Here is a 19,153-nt window from a genome sequence, read left to right as displayed (position 1 = left end):
AATGGAGAGGAAGCTTTACATAAAATTAAATTTGGCCTTCTGACCTGATTTATGGTTGGTTTATCAGGTGGGTCCTTGTGAATAACCATCTGGTAACGTTTATAGACCTGGTAAGACTCCTGAAATGTGGCTTTGAACTGTGAACTTGGTGGAGATGATCTCACCACCCTCACCTTCAGAAGAAGTTAAACACATTTATTATTAAAATATCATGCAACAACTGTACATTTACACATAACACAAACATCACAACAGAGAGAAATGTTACCCTCCTGCACAAGGGCCATCACAAATTAATTACTATTAGCCAATAGTCTTCTAATTATCCAGCTCAATTTATGCTACTGGAGGCTTTCATATTTACACTGAATGGCATAGAAGTTTTACAAACTGCAAATTAACTAAAATAAACTAATAGAGAAGAGCTACAGAATTTTCAGGAAATAATACCAACAAATGGTATGCAGATCATCATTTTAAAGAGATTTTCGTGCTCCTTAAATATTCCCTCATAGTCTCACACTACACTGAAAAATACTTGAAAGGCTTGGAAGACTCAAATCTCTACTCTTCATCCAAAAACCGTGTTTTTAGGGCAATAATCCCAAGGGGATTTCCAGGTATTTTTCAAACTGAAAGAGGAAGATGAAGAGTTTCCACACTCAATTATGAGTTAATCATAACTCTTTACACCATCACCATTAGACATACAAAAATAATTTTTTAAAAATCTATAATTTAAACATTCTTCTTAGTAAAAATGATTGCTCCCTAAGCAAAAGAATGCATATAGGTAGCAGTGCATGTCTTTTGAAGAGTATTTAAGATCATATTAATTTCAAAAACTACGTAACTTTCAGAATGGTGACATTTTCACAAGGAGTAAATTTTTTTTTAATCCTTCTAATTCTCCCTGCATCTTCTAAATGAAGATGCTCAGACAAAGCCATCATGCTTCTGTTACACAGTTCCTCAGGAAATGTGAAGGAGTTAGGGAGATGGATCAATTTTGGCAGCAAATATTTTCATTTCCAGTACCAGCACTGAAAATATTCAGGAAAACATTCAGTTAGTTTTCCATCTTACTGAGAAAATAACAAGAAAAATGGCTTTATGATTATCAAATGTTAGAAAGTCCAAAAGTCTTCCAGATTATTGTCTCTAGAAGATGTACTGGCATTAACCAGTGTATTAAACAAACTTTTTTACTCTCATTTTTACAGCTTTCAGAGACATCAACACGTACCAATGATGTGTGTAAAGAGCTACTATCTTGTTATCTGATGAATTTCATCAAGCTCCTGCTACCTTGGCAAGTTTCATTAGCTTAGACCGTTTAAGTATTTATATACTGCAGACCTAAATAGTGAATTTCTCTCTTTATTTAACACTCAGTTAATTCAAAGCCTTTCATTTTCAAGTAACACTGTATGAAATTAACTTGCAAGTTATTTTAGTACTGAACTGGCCTCTGCTAGGACTGACTGCAGTGCAAGAGTACCCTCCTGTGGTTAAAAAGAGCACAGCTGCACCATAGGTGTGCAACTTATATAAATATTATATATATATACACACCCCCCCCTATGATGCATATATATATAGTTATTATACATTTAGTTATTTATAAATATATATTTATATATTTATATTTTACATTATATAAATTTATATTTATATATAAATATACATCATTCAGTACCACACATATTTCAAGATTTAAGCCACAATCATTCTAAAGCCATATATACAGACCTAAGCTTTTGAAAAACTCCTTAACTAGACCTTTCCTTTATCTGCCTCCAACAACAGTGAACGAGACATTACCTCTAATTTGTGCTGTGCATCATCAGGCAGAGGGACAAAAACAAAGTCTTCAAGGTTTTTAGGCTGGTTTGTTTTAGATTTAGAGTTCTGCAAGAGGAAAGCTTGATCTCCTTGAAGTTGAGAGCCTTCCACTGTGCCCATCTGGTTCTGCAGGAGTTTCTGTAGTTTTCTCTCTTTCCTTATGTCCTTTGCTTTCCGACACAGGGGCTTGCTCAGATCAGCCCCTTTCCCTACAAGGGCACAGGCAAAGAGTTAAACACCACATCTGACACCAGGCCAGCAGCTCTCACCTCCTCACTGCAAAGAAATGGCTCAAATCACCATTTACTGCAGACTGTGGTCTGAACTCAGCATGGCCTTTCCCATTTACAGCCACCACCACCTGATGCCAGCTAATGCAGTGATTCTTCCACAGCTATTTACTGCAGCACTCTAATCTGCAATCACCTTGACCATTTCACCCCAAAGCCAAGGGTGTATTTAAAAACCTGAAATACTGAAGGCCAAAAACACCACCACCAAATCACAGAGGATTTGCCATCTGCATTCAAAGCCCATGTGGCTATACCTCAGACTCCTGTAAAGACACACACCCCAAAACAAGGCATTTACTTTTTCTCACCTGGAATCCATAGGCAGGATATGGAAATGCTGTCAATGCTACTATGGTCATGTAATGGAAGAGCAAAAGATCACAGAAGTTTGCATCTTTGCTTAAAATCATCTTCAGATTGTCTGTTTTAATTAATAAATTCACTTTTTGCAGTTTACCTCTACCTTTAACAGATCGAACATTTATAGAATTCTATTTGTGAAATTATATTTGCTAAAAACAGAAGTCAAACCTATGCATTATTTCCCATCTTGATCCATTTGTTTCTTACTAATACAAGAACTGCAAGTTGTAAACCAACACAAATCCAAAGCCATGAGGAAATTACAGACACTGTGTGACCTGTCCTCAAGCAAACAAGTCAAAGGAAGAGTTTATTTAAAACTCTCATGATATATCTGAAGAATAGTACTTCATCTGTATGGGGATCTGTTTTTTGTCTCCTATCTTCTGTAAGCTGTAAATTAGCAAGAAAAACTTCTTAAAGCAGTGACTGTGCCTACACAGATATAAGCAAACCTTCTCTTCTATCTGAAACTGTGCAGAAACAGACCATTATTCCTAGAGGACAATGACCTGTTTTGTTTATAAAGGAATAAAAATGCAATTAAACAATCCTATTACTGACTAAGTCTGCATTTTCCGAGATGAAAACTAAACATCTTTCTATCTGGAAAATTTTAAACTAAATTTGACCTGTGACACTAGCTAGCATTAAAAAAAAAAAATAAATAAATAAGCTTTCTGATGCACTTATTATTCACTTCTATCTTTAAAAACACCAGACAGAGGCACAGTAATGAATATTTCTGCCCTGTAAACTTAAACCTTTTTTTTTTCTGAACTGCATTACAATGTTACTTTGTTACAATGTTGCATTTCCAGTGCTTTAATTTTGACCCAAAGCTACTCTTAACCTAACTGAAGACCTTACCTCACCTTTTCCAAAGCACTGCCAGGTTCTTACATTCCTATTCTTTACCCAAGTCTGCCATCTGCTGTCAACAGCCACTTCATTTCTTTCCAATACTAAGTTTACATAAGACAAAGTTTTTAAGGCATTATTTAAAACCAGAGAGGTTTGAAAATTTGCAAAATGAAAGTCATATAAACAATAAACGATATAAGGGCTGTAAAGGTTTGTATAAGATCAAAATATAAAATACAGTTTTAAAAAATCTGTAATATTTCCATGCAACACTACTGATTCTCCGATCAAACATTTCTGAAAATTTGCCTTTTATTTAAATGCAAAAGTTGCTCATTAAGCTGGTAAAAATCAGATCCAATAGGAATGAGTGGTTATTCAGGAAAAAAACATTATTTCACTTGAAATCAGCCATGCTACAGAAAGAGAAAAAAGTACTTTGCTCTCCTAAATACTGGCACAACATGCAACAGATGAATGAAATCAGGACTTAGCAGGGTGTCCCAACATAGGTAGAAACTCTAAAGCCACAAGTTTTCAGTAGGATTTTCCCTACCATGTACCAGTAAACCACAAATTCCCTTTATTTTGCCAGAACAAAATGGGAAACATGATCTGTAAGACAAGGCTGCCTTACCTGTAGCCTCTGGACCACAAAGTGTCTGTCAGCAATTCTACCTTAAATAAATTATTTTGGCAATAATCCACCTACCCCTTAGCATCTTCTTTACAGAAATCCCCCCCCACTTCCCAAGAGAAGGCAGCCATTGAGTGACAGAATGGTTTGGGCTGGAAGAGACCTTTACAAGGACACCTTCCATTGTCCCAGGGTGCTCCAAGCCCCATCCAACCTGGCCTTGGACACTTCAGGGATTGGGCCTCCCCACCCTCATCATAAAAAATTTCAAATCTGAATCTCCCCTGTTTAGTTTCAGATCCTAGAGATTCAGTCTTACTTAAGGTGAGGATAAGAAGATTAACATAACTTCTTAATATAATGCGGTATAAATTACAATATTACAAGTAACACTCAGCACCTCTCAATTTTTACACACTAATTCCTTAAATTGGGAGGAGTTTTATTAAGCAAGCTAAAAAGAAGGGATTTCAAGAAGATGTGAAATGATGACAGCATATTCCAATTATTACCAGAAATTACCTGGCTTAGGTGGTGCATGAGCAGCTTTAGCTGAGTGTGATGGTTCTGCAGGGACTGGTGTGTCTTTGTCTGTACAGATCTGAACAGAATCTGATTCCACCTTCTGCACAATCCCCTCTTCCTTTGTGTCTCCTGAGTCCTTATCTTCATTCTCCACCCTCTCAGCTTGATCCACAGCCAAGGGAGTCAGTTCAGACTGACTGACCTGAGACTCACTTTTGTATGGAAAATCACACGTGGCCACATTGTCTATATGGGAATCCATTGGCTCGTCTGTCAATAATTAAAAAGTTCATGAGTTTTCTCTGTACAACCACAGCTCACACTTTCCACAATTCAAATTAACATGAACTGAACTACCTTCCAATTTTACAGGTGTTTTCCAATAGATTTCCAATAGATTCCAACTGCTGCAACAGTCTGAAAACAAACTTTATCACCCTGAATTACAATACCAACTCATCTATGAGAACAATTTTATTTTCTCCACTAAATTTGGACAGTCAACTATTTCAAGCCATAACTTCAAACAAACAACAAAAAACAAACCTAGCATACCACACACACAAGAGGCAGATTATGATTCAGAACGAATGCAAGTTTCACCACCATGAAGAATTGCTGGGTTTGGTGCTGGATAAATGGAAGGTGACTGTTCAATCACCTGGAAAAACCCTCTTTGTTTGCTCTTCCTTTTCTCTGCCACCAGCTGCTCTAGTTAGTCCTTTCCAGATAATCAGTTCTATGATAGAAGTAAAAACAGCATCTAATTCTCTAAAGCAGCCAGCTAGAAAGTCAGGACATGCCCAGGAAAATAAGCTAGTCTATGGAAAAAGTAAGGAAATATTTTCTTCAACAACCCAAGCCACCTGAACAATTTGCCTTCTGGGCTACTGAAGTGCTCAGGACACAGCCCAGCCAGGGGTCTACACACAGAATTCAAAGCCCATTTGCCATTTGACCACTCCAGCAGGTATTTAAATCCTCCTTCCACACACCAGTATTGGTTTTCAATCACTCACAGTTACTTACCTTCACTCGTTACTTTGGAAACATCTCCTTTGGAAAGAAATTTCAGCATTTTCTTCAGAACCTTCTTGTGGGACTTGGAGGCCTGAAAACACAAAGCCCGGCACCTAAAAAAGGGAAGAAAAAAAAAAGAGCATTTATTTTGTGAAAGATTTCTTCAGGAATAAAAGGTTAAGGAACCACTTATAAAAATTACATTATAATTTCTTTTTATTTATTAAGTTTCCTTATACTGAGTGTTTAAATGTTTTATCAATGCCTTTGAGATAATGAAGTTATGTTATCTTCTACTGAATAATATCTGTCCTTATGGTATGTTTTTTAAGTGTATGTCTAGAATTGGTAAAATACAAGTGTAGGCCTCTCTTCTTTGGGCTAAAGCAGTATTTGTAGGTTAGAGACAAGGTTCCTTACAGGAAAATATCCCAGAGCTGCTGATGTCCCTATGCACAAACCCAAGAGCATATATTAATTGTTGAAAGTATCATTAAACATCTCAAGTGTGATGAATATAAAGCAGTAAAGACAGACACTGGAATTTAATTGAAGTGGTCAAATCCCTTACAAAAGTGTATTTTGAGTTTCTTACCTTATTGTGTATTGAGGACAACATGTTTCATTCATTATAGGTTTGTAGACATATTTTCCACTTCTGAAAAGAGTAATAAATAGCATTTTTTTGTTGTTATTTATACTCCAAAATAAATGAAGAAGCGTTTTAATTAAAATCACATCAAAGCATTTCATTATGAGTAACAAAAGAGAAAGTTCTTCAGTTCTTTGCTGACCATATCATCCTTCTAAAATCACGGAATATTTCCTGTTTGACAGTGTCACGTTACAAAAGGTCACAGAGCACTAGACAAATAGTTCAATTACTCACGGATATGTAAGTGCTTCTACAGATGTAAATTTTAAACGTGGATTATAACATTTATCTCAAATGACAACATGGTTTTGTGCTTTCTTTTTGAATGTACCTTCGCCATCCTCGGTCTATGAGATCCTGATAATCTTGAACTGTCATCGAATGTGCCCACATACCTGAAATAAAGAATGGCAGGGATGGATGGGATGTTGGGAACTGGGAATTCCTGGCTGTGAGGGTGGGCAGGCCCTGGCACAGGGTGGAATTCCCAGAGCAGCTGTGGATCCCCTGGATCCCTGGCAGTGCCCAAGGCCAGGTTGGACACTGGGGATGGAGCACCTGGGACAGTGGGAGGTGTCCCTGCCATGGCAGGGCTGGGAATGGATGGGATTTAATTTAATTTAATTTTCTGTGGTCACTGCAAATCCGAGTAGCTAACGGCAACTTCTGCACAGATGTCTTTCAAGGATTCGACATATTCTTAAATATCATAAGCACTGATTTCAATAACCACATTAAGCACAAAAACTCTAAGCCCAACACAAACCTTGAGATGCAATCAACCATATTTCTCCGACCATGCCAGCGCTAAGTTCCCCTCTGCACCTCCCACCTCCCCAGAAATATAACAGAAGGAAAACAACACAAAACTGTTGCTTAGTTCTGTCACGCTCATTGGGGAGCACCGTGCCCCAGGAGCCGTTCCGAGCTCCCGGCGGGGCGGACGGTGCCGAGCCGAGCCGAGCCGAGCCGTCCCCGCCGCCCTCCCCGGCCCCGCGCCCGCGGCCGCCGCTTCTCGGCCGGCCCCGCTCGCAGCCCGCCCCGCCCGCACCGTGCGACACGTTCCCGGTGTCGCTCCTGCAGTAGCCGCAGCGGTAGCCATCCTCCCCGCCGAAGAACTCGACGATGCTCGGGGAGCCGCCGCCCGCCGCCATCCCCGCGGTGCCCGCCCGCCTCAGGTCAGCGCCCCGGGCCGCCCGGAAGCCATCTTTGCTGCGGGCGGCGCGCGGGCGGCGCGCACAGGAAGCGGCGGTGCCGCCATGTTCCGCGCGGGCAGCGCCGGCGCCAACGGAGGAGTTTCCCTGCTCCCCTCCGCCCCCGCGACCCGGCCCGGCCCCGGCCCCGGCCCCGGCCCGGCTCACCCGCGGACACCTTGCCCCGCGCCGAGCCGCAGTAGCCGCAGCCGTAGCCCTCTTTCCACCCCTTGTACTCCAGCACGGTAGCGGGCATGGCGCCGGCTGCCCTGCTGCGCCCCCGCCCGGCCCGGCCTCCCCCGCGGGTGGATCGGCGATGAAACGGCGCCGCCGCTCCTGCCGCTCGTCGCTCCGTGTCCCCGCACAGCCGCACGGCCTGCCCAGCTGCTCACCCCACACACACGCTCTCACAAGCCTTCCGGGGGGATGGATGCCTGTGTACACCCCGGCGGCTACAGGATAAAAGGATGGAAGAAAGCCTGAGCTCTTCCACAGCGGAACAAGACTTCATGTACTGTTAATAAAATACTGTTGTGGCCGCATGGAGCCTGCCTAGTGCCCAAGTTACCAAACAAATACGGGAGGAGTTTGGAATAAAGGAAGGAGGAACTGCTATGTGTAATTGAGACAGAATTTCCAAACTCAAACCTTTATTTCCAGAACAGCAAAACGAGCAGGGCAGTATCAATTCTCCTGCAGCACCCAAAATCCCGTAGGATAGCAAGGTTATCCCAGCAGGGATGTTTAACCACGTGAATTCCGCTCACTAATGCTGGGGAGAGACAAGGGAGGAAAGAAGGGACACAGTGTTTCACTTTTACCTTTTTCATGAGTGCTAGTAAACTTTATACGAATTGGCAAACTGAGCCCTAATATATAAATAACTCCCTGACAAGTATAAAATTCCTCATGTTGCCCAGAGAAGCTGTGGCTGCTCCTGGATCCCTGGAATTACCCAAGGCCAGGTTGGGCATTGGGGCTTGGAGCAGCCTGGGACAGTGGAAGGTGTCCCTGCCCATGGCAGGGGGTGGGAATGGATGGGATTTAAGGTCCCTTCTGACCCAACCCATTCCATGGTTCTAAACAAAGCAGCTCGTATAAAGCATTGAGATGTTCCGGAAAAAATAAATTTAATTTTACAACATATACATATAAAACAACTGTTGAAACAAATGTGTTGAAGTATTTTCTTTAAGGCACCTAAGAAAAGAAAGAAAAATAAAAAAGAGAAAATAGTAAGACAATATGCATTAAGATCTGGAATTGACCAAACAACTGTGACAGTAAGGACTTCAGTCCTATCACTGAAGAATTTTATGGAAGCAGAAGGGAAGACAGCCTGGTTCCCTCTAAATCCTTCTTCAGAATATTTTATTAACAACATCAGCTGTCAGGAAGTTAAGAAACCAAACAAAAACTAAGCTATGATTTTTTGTAACACTTCATTGCAAGTATAAAAAGTCCCAAAAATAACTTATTGCTTAACTGACTGTCAAACTCAAAAATAAAGGTTTTTTTTTTCCCCCAGTCAATCATTGCATACAAGGCTAGAATACATTTTGTTTCATGAAGAGGACAAGAACACAGCAATTCCAGATGTCACAGTCACCTTGCTTACAGTTTTGCATTTTTAAGTCACACGTAAGTTTCCCTTAAGTTCTTCCACATGTATAAGGAGCTTACTGAGTTTGATTTGTTAAAAGAACTTACTTGAATATTTACTCTGTCTCTATTTCCTCTTCAGTGCTCTGAGAAAGAGGGGTAATCATGGCTTCTCTTATCTGAAATGTTTCTATGACCTCCTGGTTAGAGATGACAGCAGTGTGTCAGTCAGCAGAGCTGAATTATTTCAATTAAATACCACCAAACAAGTAATCAAGTTTCTGATACTAAAGCACTATTTCAAATTCCTACATTTCTCCTGCACATTCTGAGTGAGGGACAAAGGAGAAGAGCCATATGCGTGCTCAAAACTACTTTTTGTCTGAGATTTATTACAAACAGTGAGGAAATTACATAGAGAACTTCTCCTCCAGAGACAAGTATTGTACATAAGGCAAGAAACAGATTCCATATTTACCTAGGCCTTGTGTAAAACAGTCAAGTCAGTGCACAGATTAAAAGCACTTTAACTGACCAGGCTTCAGGAATCAAAGATGGAATTGCTGCCCCAACTCTCAAGTTTTCTTGCAGCTACAAACATCCCTTAGATCTGTGACTGTTCTGGCATTCCTTAAGGTCAAATGCAGTTACTGTACACAGAGCACGTGCCCTCCCCAGAGCAGGTAAGAGCACAGCTCTCAGAGGTTTAAATAAAAAACAATTGATCCAAAGTATGAAGTGCTCTCTGTGGTACCTGCCATTCTTTCCGGTCCAGACTTAAGACCACCTGGTTCCGTGCTCCAGCTCTGCTGTCCTCCTCTCCCCCACTGGGTTTTACAGGCTCTGATCAAAACACAGCATTTTCAGGATTTACACTTGTAAATCAGTTGCCATCAGAAACACAAAAGCTCCACAAAAATCAGATCAATCGTACACGTTCCACCCAGTTAGTCTCTATCAGCAGCCTGTACCATGTACTGCTTAAGATACTTCCTTAGCCTCATGTCTTAGAAATTTAAGAACTCTTTTCAGAACGACCTAAATATTTAATTCCTTACAAAATCCCACCAAAGTTCCAACTCTGCTGATATCCTATGGGAATGAAAGCCAACCTCATATGAAGAATGGCATTTCCCTTCCAACTGTTTTGAAGCTGCAGCAGTTCCCAACTCTGAGACAAGAGAGTTCTTAGACCCAAAAAATACCTTTATTCACCCAAGTCTAACCATGTTCATGTACTTATTAGCAAAAATGTAACTTGGAAGGTAATAACCTATTAATAGAATTCACTTTTATAAATCAGCATAATGATCTTTTTCCATACACTGATATTTGAAAAGACTCAATCCTTTCAGCTGCTCATAAATCTCTTCATGCCTTCAATTACATTCACTGCATATCCCCAGTTAAAAATATACCTAAACCTTTGTGAATGTGTAACGTGTAATGTTGTTACAAAAAACAAACAATTACAGTATTTTAAAGCTATATTTTACCTATTATTGGCAATTCATCTTCATCCATCTTTATATTTGCAAGACCATCCTGAAAAACAGTGGGATTTAAAGTTTCATAACTTAGAGCTTTCAGTTAGGATAATGCACTGAAATTTCGTATTTTCACTTATTACATAATCATGAACAAGTACATATCCTGATAAAGAATCTTCATTGGCATACTACAAAAGAAAAACTAATTTAATACAGTATTTATGCATAAAGAAGACAGCCCATATAGCACAGTGTCTAACTGTTGGATTATAAAAGTTTTCTTTATTAAAATCATTATTTTTCTTCAAATATACTTGAGCTAACCCTTCATAATAACATCTCTTCAATATGAAACCTGATTTAGCCAAAATATCCTTGCCAGTTTCCATCTTATCCAGAATTAATTTTGCTTATTAGATGAACCAGGCATAGTTTTGAAGTGCAAATCCAGGGATTCAAAAGAAAACCTTGCACTAACATAATTTTCTACAGCCTCAGTAACTCTTCTAAACTTTCTGGGAACTCTTATACATCTAAAATGTGAGCTAGAATCTGTTTTGAAAAACATATTGAATGCATGAATATCACTACTGTTTTGTTGGTAAATTGACTGCACTACAAAAAAATTAAGTCAGCCAACTCTCTTTCCTTTTCTATTAGATTACTAAAATACCACAGACTGTTTGCAGAAAACAAATTAGTATTCCTCATATTTAAATTCTAATTCTTCAATATTGAAGCTGGAATAACAACAGGTCAGTATTTCTAGGTAATTCTAGTACCTACAGTGATATTTCAAGCAGATGTCATGCCTTACCCTGATAAGGAAGGACACATGAAACACGTTTTCCACAGTGCGTGCAAACGAGTTCGGATCAATCACAAAATCAAAGAAGGAAATGGGTGTGTTAGCTGGGGATGCAAAAATGGCTTTGTGAAAACAACCAAACAAACAGGTGGTATACACAGAGCTAACAGATGTAAACACAAACTCAGTAGAGCCAGTACACCTTTCAAAAGCTAAAGGGATATTTGTCAATTTAGCTACAATGCTGAATTTTGTATGTTCTATAAAGTAGATTATTTTCTTCCATCTTTTCCCCCACACAGATCCACATATTTGACTGTTTGACTGCCATCTACAAATGGCAGCCTTTAATCAAGAGAGAGGATTTACATTTACTTTGCAGTCAAACAGCAGCTGATTAGTGTTCATAAAAAATACATCGTTGGTATATGTGCTTCACCAGATTTCTAGAGAATCAAAGAGATTCAAATTTTGAAATTTTCAAATTTTCAAATCTAGAGATTCAAAGATTTCTAACTGCAGAATTCACCTCATTTTATCTCTATAGTTTTACCACTCCCAAGTGTAGAAGACAGAGAATATACATTTTCTCTAGTTAATGTTTAATTTAATCATACTTACGATCATTTTCAAAATGAGTCTGCAGTATCCCCAAGACCCTCTCTACTTCTTTTTCTGTAGCTTCTTGATGGGACTCCTCCATTTTTTTTAACTGGGAAAAAGAGAGACTCACCTCAAATAACTATTGTTGAATTACCAGAATATGCAAAGGGTCTCTTTTGAACATGTACCATAAAAGTTGCATTTTTCATAACAAACACACTTGTGCAGACATGAGACAACTTTGAAGAGCTTTAGGTTTTAATTCCCACCTTACAACCTCAATCTGAAAGGCCATGGCTTGTATGTTTTGAGCCTGTGTACAGGTGCACAATTACTTAATAGCTCTGAGGAGTTGGGCTACACAGTGCTACAATCTGTGAGTTTAATAAAGATGATAAGCAGCTCACAAATCCTCCAGCTCCTCTTTCTTCCCAGTACAAACTATAACAAATCCTTTCTATCACTATTTGGATGGAGTAGGCTGCCTTTTAAAAGGCAACAATAAACCATTTGCCTCTATATCCTGGCATTATCACAGCCTCAGCTTCCCTGTGGACTATAACAACATGGACTACATTTGCAGTTTCAGATGTAAGCCTATTTCAGTATTCCCAGACTTTTACTTTTCTGCCAGTGAATGACACAAACAATAAGGAAACAGCACAAAAACCAGAGGTTATGTGAGCTAATTAGCTTGCTGCCATTAAGCACATTTCAGTGTAAATGCCACACCCTGTTAGACACTTTTTGAAGAAAAAATGGAAACCACATTAATGTAAAGAAGTTTCTTGTTTCCTTTCAAAGAAACAGGCAACAGAACAAGTAAGCTCATAACTTGAAAAATCAGTTTGTAAACTCTATTTCTGAACACAAAATTGGTCTGTAAATCCTATTTCCTTCTACTCAGTAAAATACTGCAGTCCACACAAAACAAATGAAGAAGGATAATAATGGAGTCTGAATCCTTTAGTAGAAGCTCAGAAGGAAAGGGGCTGCTCTGTGTCTCTCCCAAGTCCAGCTGGATGATTGTGGAGACAACCAAGGATTGTTGGCAATAACAACCAAGGAGTGCTGGTGAGCACACACTGTGAGAAACAACAGGATATAGCTGCAGAAAGAGCCATATGGTTGGGCAGCACATTTCTGGGACAAATGTCCTTGTTGTGGCTCCTGGAGATAAGCACAGCACAAGCATCTGTGGATGCTCCCTTCCCCTTAAGGGTGGGATGTCACAAATACTATACAGTTTATAATTACAAAACCCAAAGCAAACTAACTAGAACATTTAGAATGCTTTGTAACAACTATGCCAGAACAAATGATTAATAAAGGTAACACTTTACAAACCTGAGCAGGCATTGCCCGTTCTGCTTTTCCTCTGCTAGCTTTCTTCTGCCTCTCAATCCGTTGCTTTGGTACAGGAGGCTCAGACTTGAAAGATCCCATCCTAACCAAAACACAAAAAGCACATACATGCAAATCTGGTTTACACTGCACGCTTAGGAATCTTTACTCTGAGCAGTGGATCTCCTCAAGAAAGTGCAAAGTGATGACTAAAGATAAAGCTCTGTCACATTTAGACATTTCTGCAAAGAACCAGCCCTAAAAGTTGTTCCAGTATGTTGATAGCCTCATACCTTGTCAACAATCTCCTGTGACTTCAGATTAAACTCAGTTCAAGCCAGGGCATCGAAGACAAGAATCAGTTAAAGCCATTACCTTGAGCTGCACTACACACTATTTCCTTGAAAAAACGTACATGTAGTGAAAAGTAGGAATAAACTTACATGTAGTGAAAAGTAGGTGCTCTTCTGAAGTACTTGAGTGCTTCTTCTCCCATTGTCTTCCAGGCATCACTAGGTAAAAAAGCTCCTGGAGCATCCTCAAAGTCATCAGTGTCTTCTACTTCTGTGCGATTTACACCCATGAAGGTCAGCTACAAAACAAAAAAAAGCTGCAATAAAAAACCACTCAGAGGTAGATACATTCATGGTGAACCACTGCATTGTAGTGTTTGCCTGATGACTTTGTATTTAATACCACTGCCTAAGAACTTTGACTTTCCTGAGGATACCAAGAAAACAAATGCTCAAATTCACCCTGTGTTCAGCAATCAATGAAAGCCACAAGTAAACAAAACTGTTTAGATTCCAACACATTTTCAGCAATGTATGAAGTAGCAAAACATTATTTATATTGCACTTCAGGGCTCAGATGTCTCACCGTTTTTGAGCACCACACACCCACAGAAAGCCCAGCCCCTCAAATATCATAGAACTTATCTGGTCTATCCCTGCATTCACCAGTCCACACCAACCCAGAAAAATTTCAAATTCAACTTTTTGTTTTTTACAGACTTGAGCAAGATTCCTTGTTATCTGCTGTAACATAGGGGAGCATTTTCAAGGAGCAAAAAAGCCAACAGCCAGTTTAAAAGCTGTTCTGATCTGACTCATCCCCCTCAGTCACAGTACAGAGACAGACTATCCAGTCTGAAAGCATTCAAGTGTCCCGAAGTCCCATTTCATGTCAGTGACACAGGGCCTCAAGAACTCTATCCAAAAACACAAAAACCAGTGGACAGGATAAAAAAAACCATTTAGCTACTGAGAAACTACAGAAGAGTGACAGAAAAAAGAGCGGAAGACCTTAAGAGCACAAACTGACTGAATCATGATAAAGCAGTAGCAGAGCAATAATGGGGGAGGTGTCTGCATTTTAAGTCAGATTCTCCCCCATTGCAAGTGCTTAATAAGTAATTTAAGAACAATTAACAACAGTAACCAGAAAGTTTATCAGAGAAATTCACAGGAAGAGCATTAAATTCTACCAGTACTGGCTGACAATCTGGGCCTTTATGGTTCTGTAAAACACGGGGCAGAAATGTTGTCAAAATTCAGAGCCTGGAACTCACCAAGTCTTCTGCAAATGCTGTTGAGTCAAACGCTGACATCTCTGAGTGTAACTCATTGGCCTTCTCCTTTCCTATATTGGATGCTATAACAAGAAACTGGGCATCCAGTGCAGCCTCTCGTGCACAGCAAACTGTTACAGGAAAGATTTTATGGTGATTAATAGGAAATTCTCACAAATATAATTATCAGATTCAGCATAGGGACTATCCTTCTTTGGAAATCCTTTTACTGCAATGACCTCTAAAACACTTACATAATCTTTATAATAATATTTGCGTTTCAAAAAAGGAAAGAATGACAAACCATGGAAAAGTAACACATGATCTTGAACAACAAACACATTTTTTATCAACATTTTCCACCTTTCCAAGTGAAATGAACCCCTCTGCACTGATGTCTTTTATGTGTATTAGTGAGACACATTGCTCCAGTCTATCAAAATAAAGTAAGGAGTTATTTCTAAGAGCAAATAAACTGCAATGACATTTATTTTCTCACATCAACTTACTCAACCAACCTGCAACTTAACATATCTGTTTTAAGTTATATAAAAATTCTGGTTAAGTACTTGGACCTCAACTTCACTCTAGTCCTCTTTTGTTTGTAAGGCATCATCACCTCACGCTTGGCCAAACATCAGTTAAAGACCACAGAATTTGTTTTACCTCCATCAAAAAGTCTATTGGCTTCTTCCAAAGCTTCTGTCAGTCTGTTGCTTTTTGAATTCAGCATAGCCTCTCGATTTTCTGTGGGAAAAGACACAAAGGAAATCCTGCAGTACTTAAACATTGAAGCACTGAGAAACACTGCACTTGTTTGATGCTGACTGGAGGCCAGGTGCCCACCAAAGCACCATCATTCCTCTCCTCAACTGGGCCAAGGATAGAAAATAGAACAAAAAACTCATGGGTCCAGATAAGGGAGAGATCACTCACCAGTTCCAGGCAAAACAGGCTGGACTTGGGAAAATTAGTAGATTTTCCATGACAGAAACAAACCAGACCCTAAAAATGTATGCTTGGTCACTTCTATAGCAGGCTGGATCACCCATAAACGGCACTGCAGCCTTTTGTAAAACAACTGCATAAATCTATCAAGTATTCACAAAATAGCTAATCCCACCTGTTGCTGAACATGGCAGTGCTACTCACACAACCACGGCCACATTTTTGAGGAAAACAGCACAACTCACTCAAATGCACATAGCAGAAGGATTCACACACCTGTCTGGAGAGACGTCAAAAACTACAGAGCGTTTTTTGAAAGGCCAAAGAACTTTCTGGTCCAGACATGATAACTGCAGTTTCAAACTAAAGCTCAGACACCACGAAAGCAAAATTAAAAGTATTTCAATGCACCTCCAAGTCTAAAGTCAACTGTTCCCCTGAACCAATGCAGGCACCACATGTGTGTTAGTGCAATTAAATCCCTCTTAACCTCGCTATCCCAGGGGATGCAGGAGGGGCCTTCCACAGGACAAGGGGGAATGGCCTCACACTGAAGAAGAGTACGTTTAGGTATCAGGAAGAAATTCTTCCCTGTAAAGCTGGTGAGGCCCTGGCACAGGGTGCCCAGAGAAGCTGCGGCTGCCCCATCCCTGGAAGCGTCCAAGGCCAGGTTGCACAGACCTTGGAGCAATCTGGGAGAGCGGAAGGTGTCCCTGCCACGGTTGGAACGAGAATAACCGTAAGGTCCCTTCCAACCAAACCATGACTTTGCGATCCCATGCTTCCTGGAAGTCGAATTTCGATCCAACTACAAACCCAGAGCATCGGGCAGCCCGAGGAGCCCGAAGTTGCCAGAAACGCTCGCACAGCTCCTGGGAGTTCCAGGCTCACACGCCCAGGACCGGCCGCCAGCCCCGGACCCTCCCCGCCCGCAGCCCCGGCGCTCTCCCCGCTGCCTCCTTACGCTGCACGGTGGAGATGAGCTCTCGATACTGGCTGCGGATCATCCTGTTGTGCTCCCTGTCGTCGCCCTCGCCGATGTTCAGCCGCCGGAACCTCTCGCCCGCCGCCTCCGCCGTGTCCTCCTGGGCGTGCGGCGGTGGCGAACGGCGGCCCCGCGAGGACCCGCTGCTGCTGCCAGTCCGCGACATGGCGGGCGCGCGGCCGCCGTCACCCACAACTGCTGGACGCGGCCGGGATGACCCCGCCTCAGCTGCGTGCCGGGCTCCCCGGGATGCACCCGCCGACCCTACCCTGCGCACTTCGCCTCAGAGGATCTTCGTGGATGCCTCCGCGGGCACCGCCGGTGGTCGTGGAGCCGCCGCACTCTCACCGTGATCTTCCATATCGGCGTCGCTTTCCGCCCCGGTTCTGCAGGCTGCGCCGCCTGTTCCACAGCGAGCAGGGCCGGGCCTTTCTGCCCCGCCGCAGAGGTGCTTACCGCTGTCTCAGGGTTCCTTTAGAATTGACTTCCTCCCTCGGAAGCCGCTCGCAGCCGAGCCGCGGGCTGTGAGCGGCGGCGGGCGGCGCGGGGAGCCCGGCGCGGGTGGGGCCGCCCAGGCCGCTCCGCTGAGGGCGCGGCTCCGGCGCCGCCAAGGGAGGGCGCTGCGGGCGCGGAGAGCCGCGGAGCGTGACGGAAGAGGTGGGGACAGCCAGCGCCTGAGGGGAGCGGGGGAAATGGAGAGACAAAAAGGGGTGCTGCGCTTGTCCCAGCGCCTCTAATGCATGCGTGCCTCAGTCGCTGAGGGATCTGTGCTCTGGCGAACGAAAAAACTTATAGGGCTATAGAATAGTTTGGGTTCGAAGTTAGAATCGTGGACTTGTCAGGGTTGGAAGCGACCTTCAAGATGATCCAGTCCAGCGGTGTCACTGTAAACCCCTAAACCACGTCACCCAGCTCCTCCGGGGATGGTGACTCCGCCACCTCCCTGGGAACATATTCCTACTGCCTAAGTACCTGAACAGTGAAAAACCCGATTCTGACATCTAATCTGATGTCCCCTGTCTCAGCTTAAAGCCAGTTCCTCTGGTGGTCTCACTGCAGGCACAGCAGGGACCGCTCCCCGCTCTCCGCGCCCTCCTCTGAGTCCGCGATGTGAACAGCGATGGAGACCCCCTGAGCATCCTCTCATTGAGGCTAAAAGCCCTCAGCTGCCTCAAAAGAGTTCTCTGGAATCTCTCCAGCACCTCAAGGTCCTTTTTATTGGAATTGTCCTTTTTTGATCGCTTGTGAGGGGCCCAACACTGAATGCACCACTTCAGGTGTGGCCCCACCTATGTCGAGAACAGGAGGATGATAACGCTCCTGGTCCTGCTGGTCCCTGCAAACTATAAATCATAACACTTAACCCTTTATTGTTGATTAATTATTATGTTGCTCTAATCATCGTGGTGGGAGTTTTAAGTTATTTTTGGGAGTATTGTCTTAAACACCTTCATAGATCAGCTTGACTCAGTATATAGACATGGATCTACTTTTGTTTCCTCAAACCAGTACTTCAGTTGGGCTACAGACTGCAACTATGCACAAGTTATCTTTCAAAATATATGTTTAAAATATGTAATGCTTCAGTTGAACATTAATAAATAATATTTGAAGAACAATTTTCTATCCTTTGTGGGACTTTTATATTGCTGTCAAATTTGCATTGCAAATTCAGTATGAGTAATTCACTTTTGGATGGTGACACAGAAAGGCTCAAGAGAGGATCCAAGGAAGATTGGGGCCATTATACACTGCAGGACACAGATGCATGGTAAAAAATCAGGATGCAGGATGCAAATACAGGCTTAGCAAATGTGAGTTACGGTTTTTTACTGTCATCTCGCTATGCTTAATAGGAACTCAACATTCGCAATACTGCAAGAATGCAGTACTTGTTTTTGAGAGTTCTGCTTGCCCAGATGATCAGATCTCTGCTTTCCTAGCTATTACTGTGCATCTGTCAATTGTTACTGTCAACAGTGACAATGGTAAGTGAAGAAAATGTCCTACGTGCAGCTGACTGCAAGATTTTCCAGTTGTCTTTGCACACCAATACTATTTTTTGTCTGATGTTCATTCAGTTCTCATAAAACCTTGTTCTCATTGAAGTGAGAAGACTCACACAGAGGAATCCTAAAATAAACATTTCAGATCTCATAGAAGAGTGTCACTGTGTGCACATTTCACCATTATCTCTTTTGTTCCTCTCAGGGTGCAGAAATTAATGTAGAGTTTCTGGCATTTATCTAACTCCTAACACTGTACAATTTGTCTATACCATGATCATACAGGTACTGTATTTCAGCAAGCAAAAGTCAGTTTCCATTGTCACCAAATACAGAGCCATAATGTGTTTTTTTAATGGTGCTGAGCAGTGAGTCACAGGAGGGATTCACAGTGCATCTGAG

The 19,153-nt window shown here is 41.8% G+C and overlaps 2 protein-coding genes across 3 annotated transcripts in view; both read right to left on the bottom strand.

Annotated features, from left to right (window-relative positions):
• ATE1 (arginyltransferase 1) overlaps positions 1-7,364 on the bottom strand; it is a 66,356-nt gene extending 58,992 nt beyond the window's left edge. The window contains exons 1-7 of the mRNA XM_062496324.1: positions 7,254-7,364; positions 6,534-6,597; positions 6,143-6,205; positions 5,557-5,660; positions 4,525-4,797; positions 1,825-2,054; positions 45-173 (exon numbers count right to left, since the gene is read on the bottom strand). Coding sequence (XP_062352308.1) covers positions 45-173; positions 1,825-2,054; positions 4,525-4,797; positions 5,557-5,660; positions 6,143-6,205; positions 6,534-6,597; positions 7,254-7,356 — 966 coding nt within the window. The 5' untranslated portion in view covers positions 7,357-7,364. The remainder of the gene's footprint in view (positions 1-44; positions 174-1,824; positions 2,055-4,524; positions 4,798-5,556; positions 5,661-6,142; positions 6,206-6,533; positions 6,598-7,253) is intronic.
• A 1,051-nt stretch (positions 7,365-8,415) lies between these two features.
• Positions 8,416-17,179, bottom strand: NSMCE4A (NSE4 homolog A, SMC5-SMC6 complex component). Of its 2 annotated transcripts, XM_062496332.1 has the most exons (11): positions 16,725-17,179; positions 15,479-15,559; positions 14,813-14,943; positions 13,686-13,834; positions 13,246-13,345; positions 11,917-12,007; positions 11,305-11,399; positions 10,494-10,542; positions 9,752-9,840; positions 9,106-9,197; positions 8,416-8,595 (listed from the first exon to the last, which is right to left on the bottom strand). In XM_062496332.1, exons 1-10 carry the CDS (start codon positions 16,909-16,911, stop codon positions 9,114-9,116), a joined length of 1,056 nt encoding a protein of 351 aa, XP_062352316.1. In that variant the 5' UTR covers positions 16,912-17,179; the 3' UTR covers positions 8,416-8,595; positions 9,106-9,113. The 2 variants fall into 2 exon arrangements, with proteins under 2 accessions (XP_062352316.1, XP_062352317.1); XM_062496333.1 differs by lacking the exon at positions 9,106-9,197.
• Between the last annotated feature and the right edge of the window lie 1,974 nt (positions 17,180-19,153).

Source organism: Cinclus cinclus, chromosome 7 (genome assembly GCF_963662255.1).
Source record: "Cinclus cinclus chromosome 7, bCinCin1.1, whole genome shotgun sequence".
Lineage (NCBI taxonomy): Eukaryota > Metazoa > Chordata > Aves > Passeriformes > Cinclidae > Cinclus > Cinclus cinclus.
Note: the sequence above shows the minus strand (reverse complement) of the source record. Positions and strands in the feature narration are given on the sequence as shown.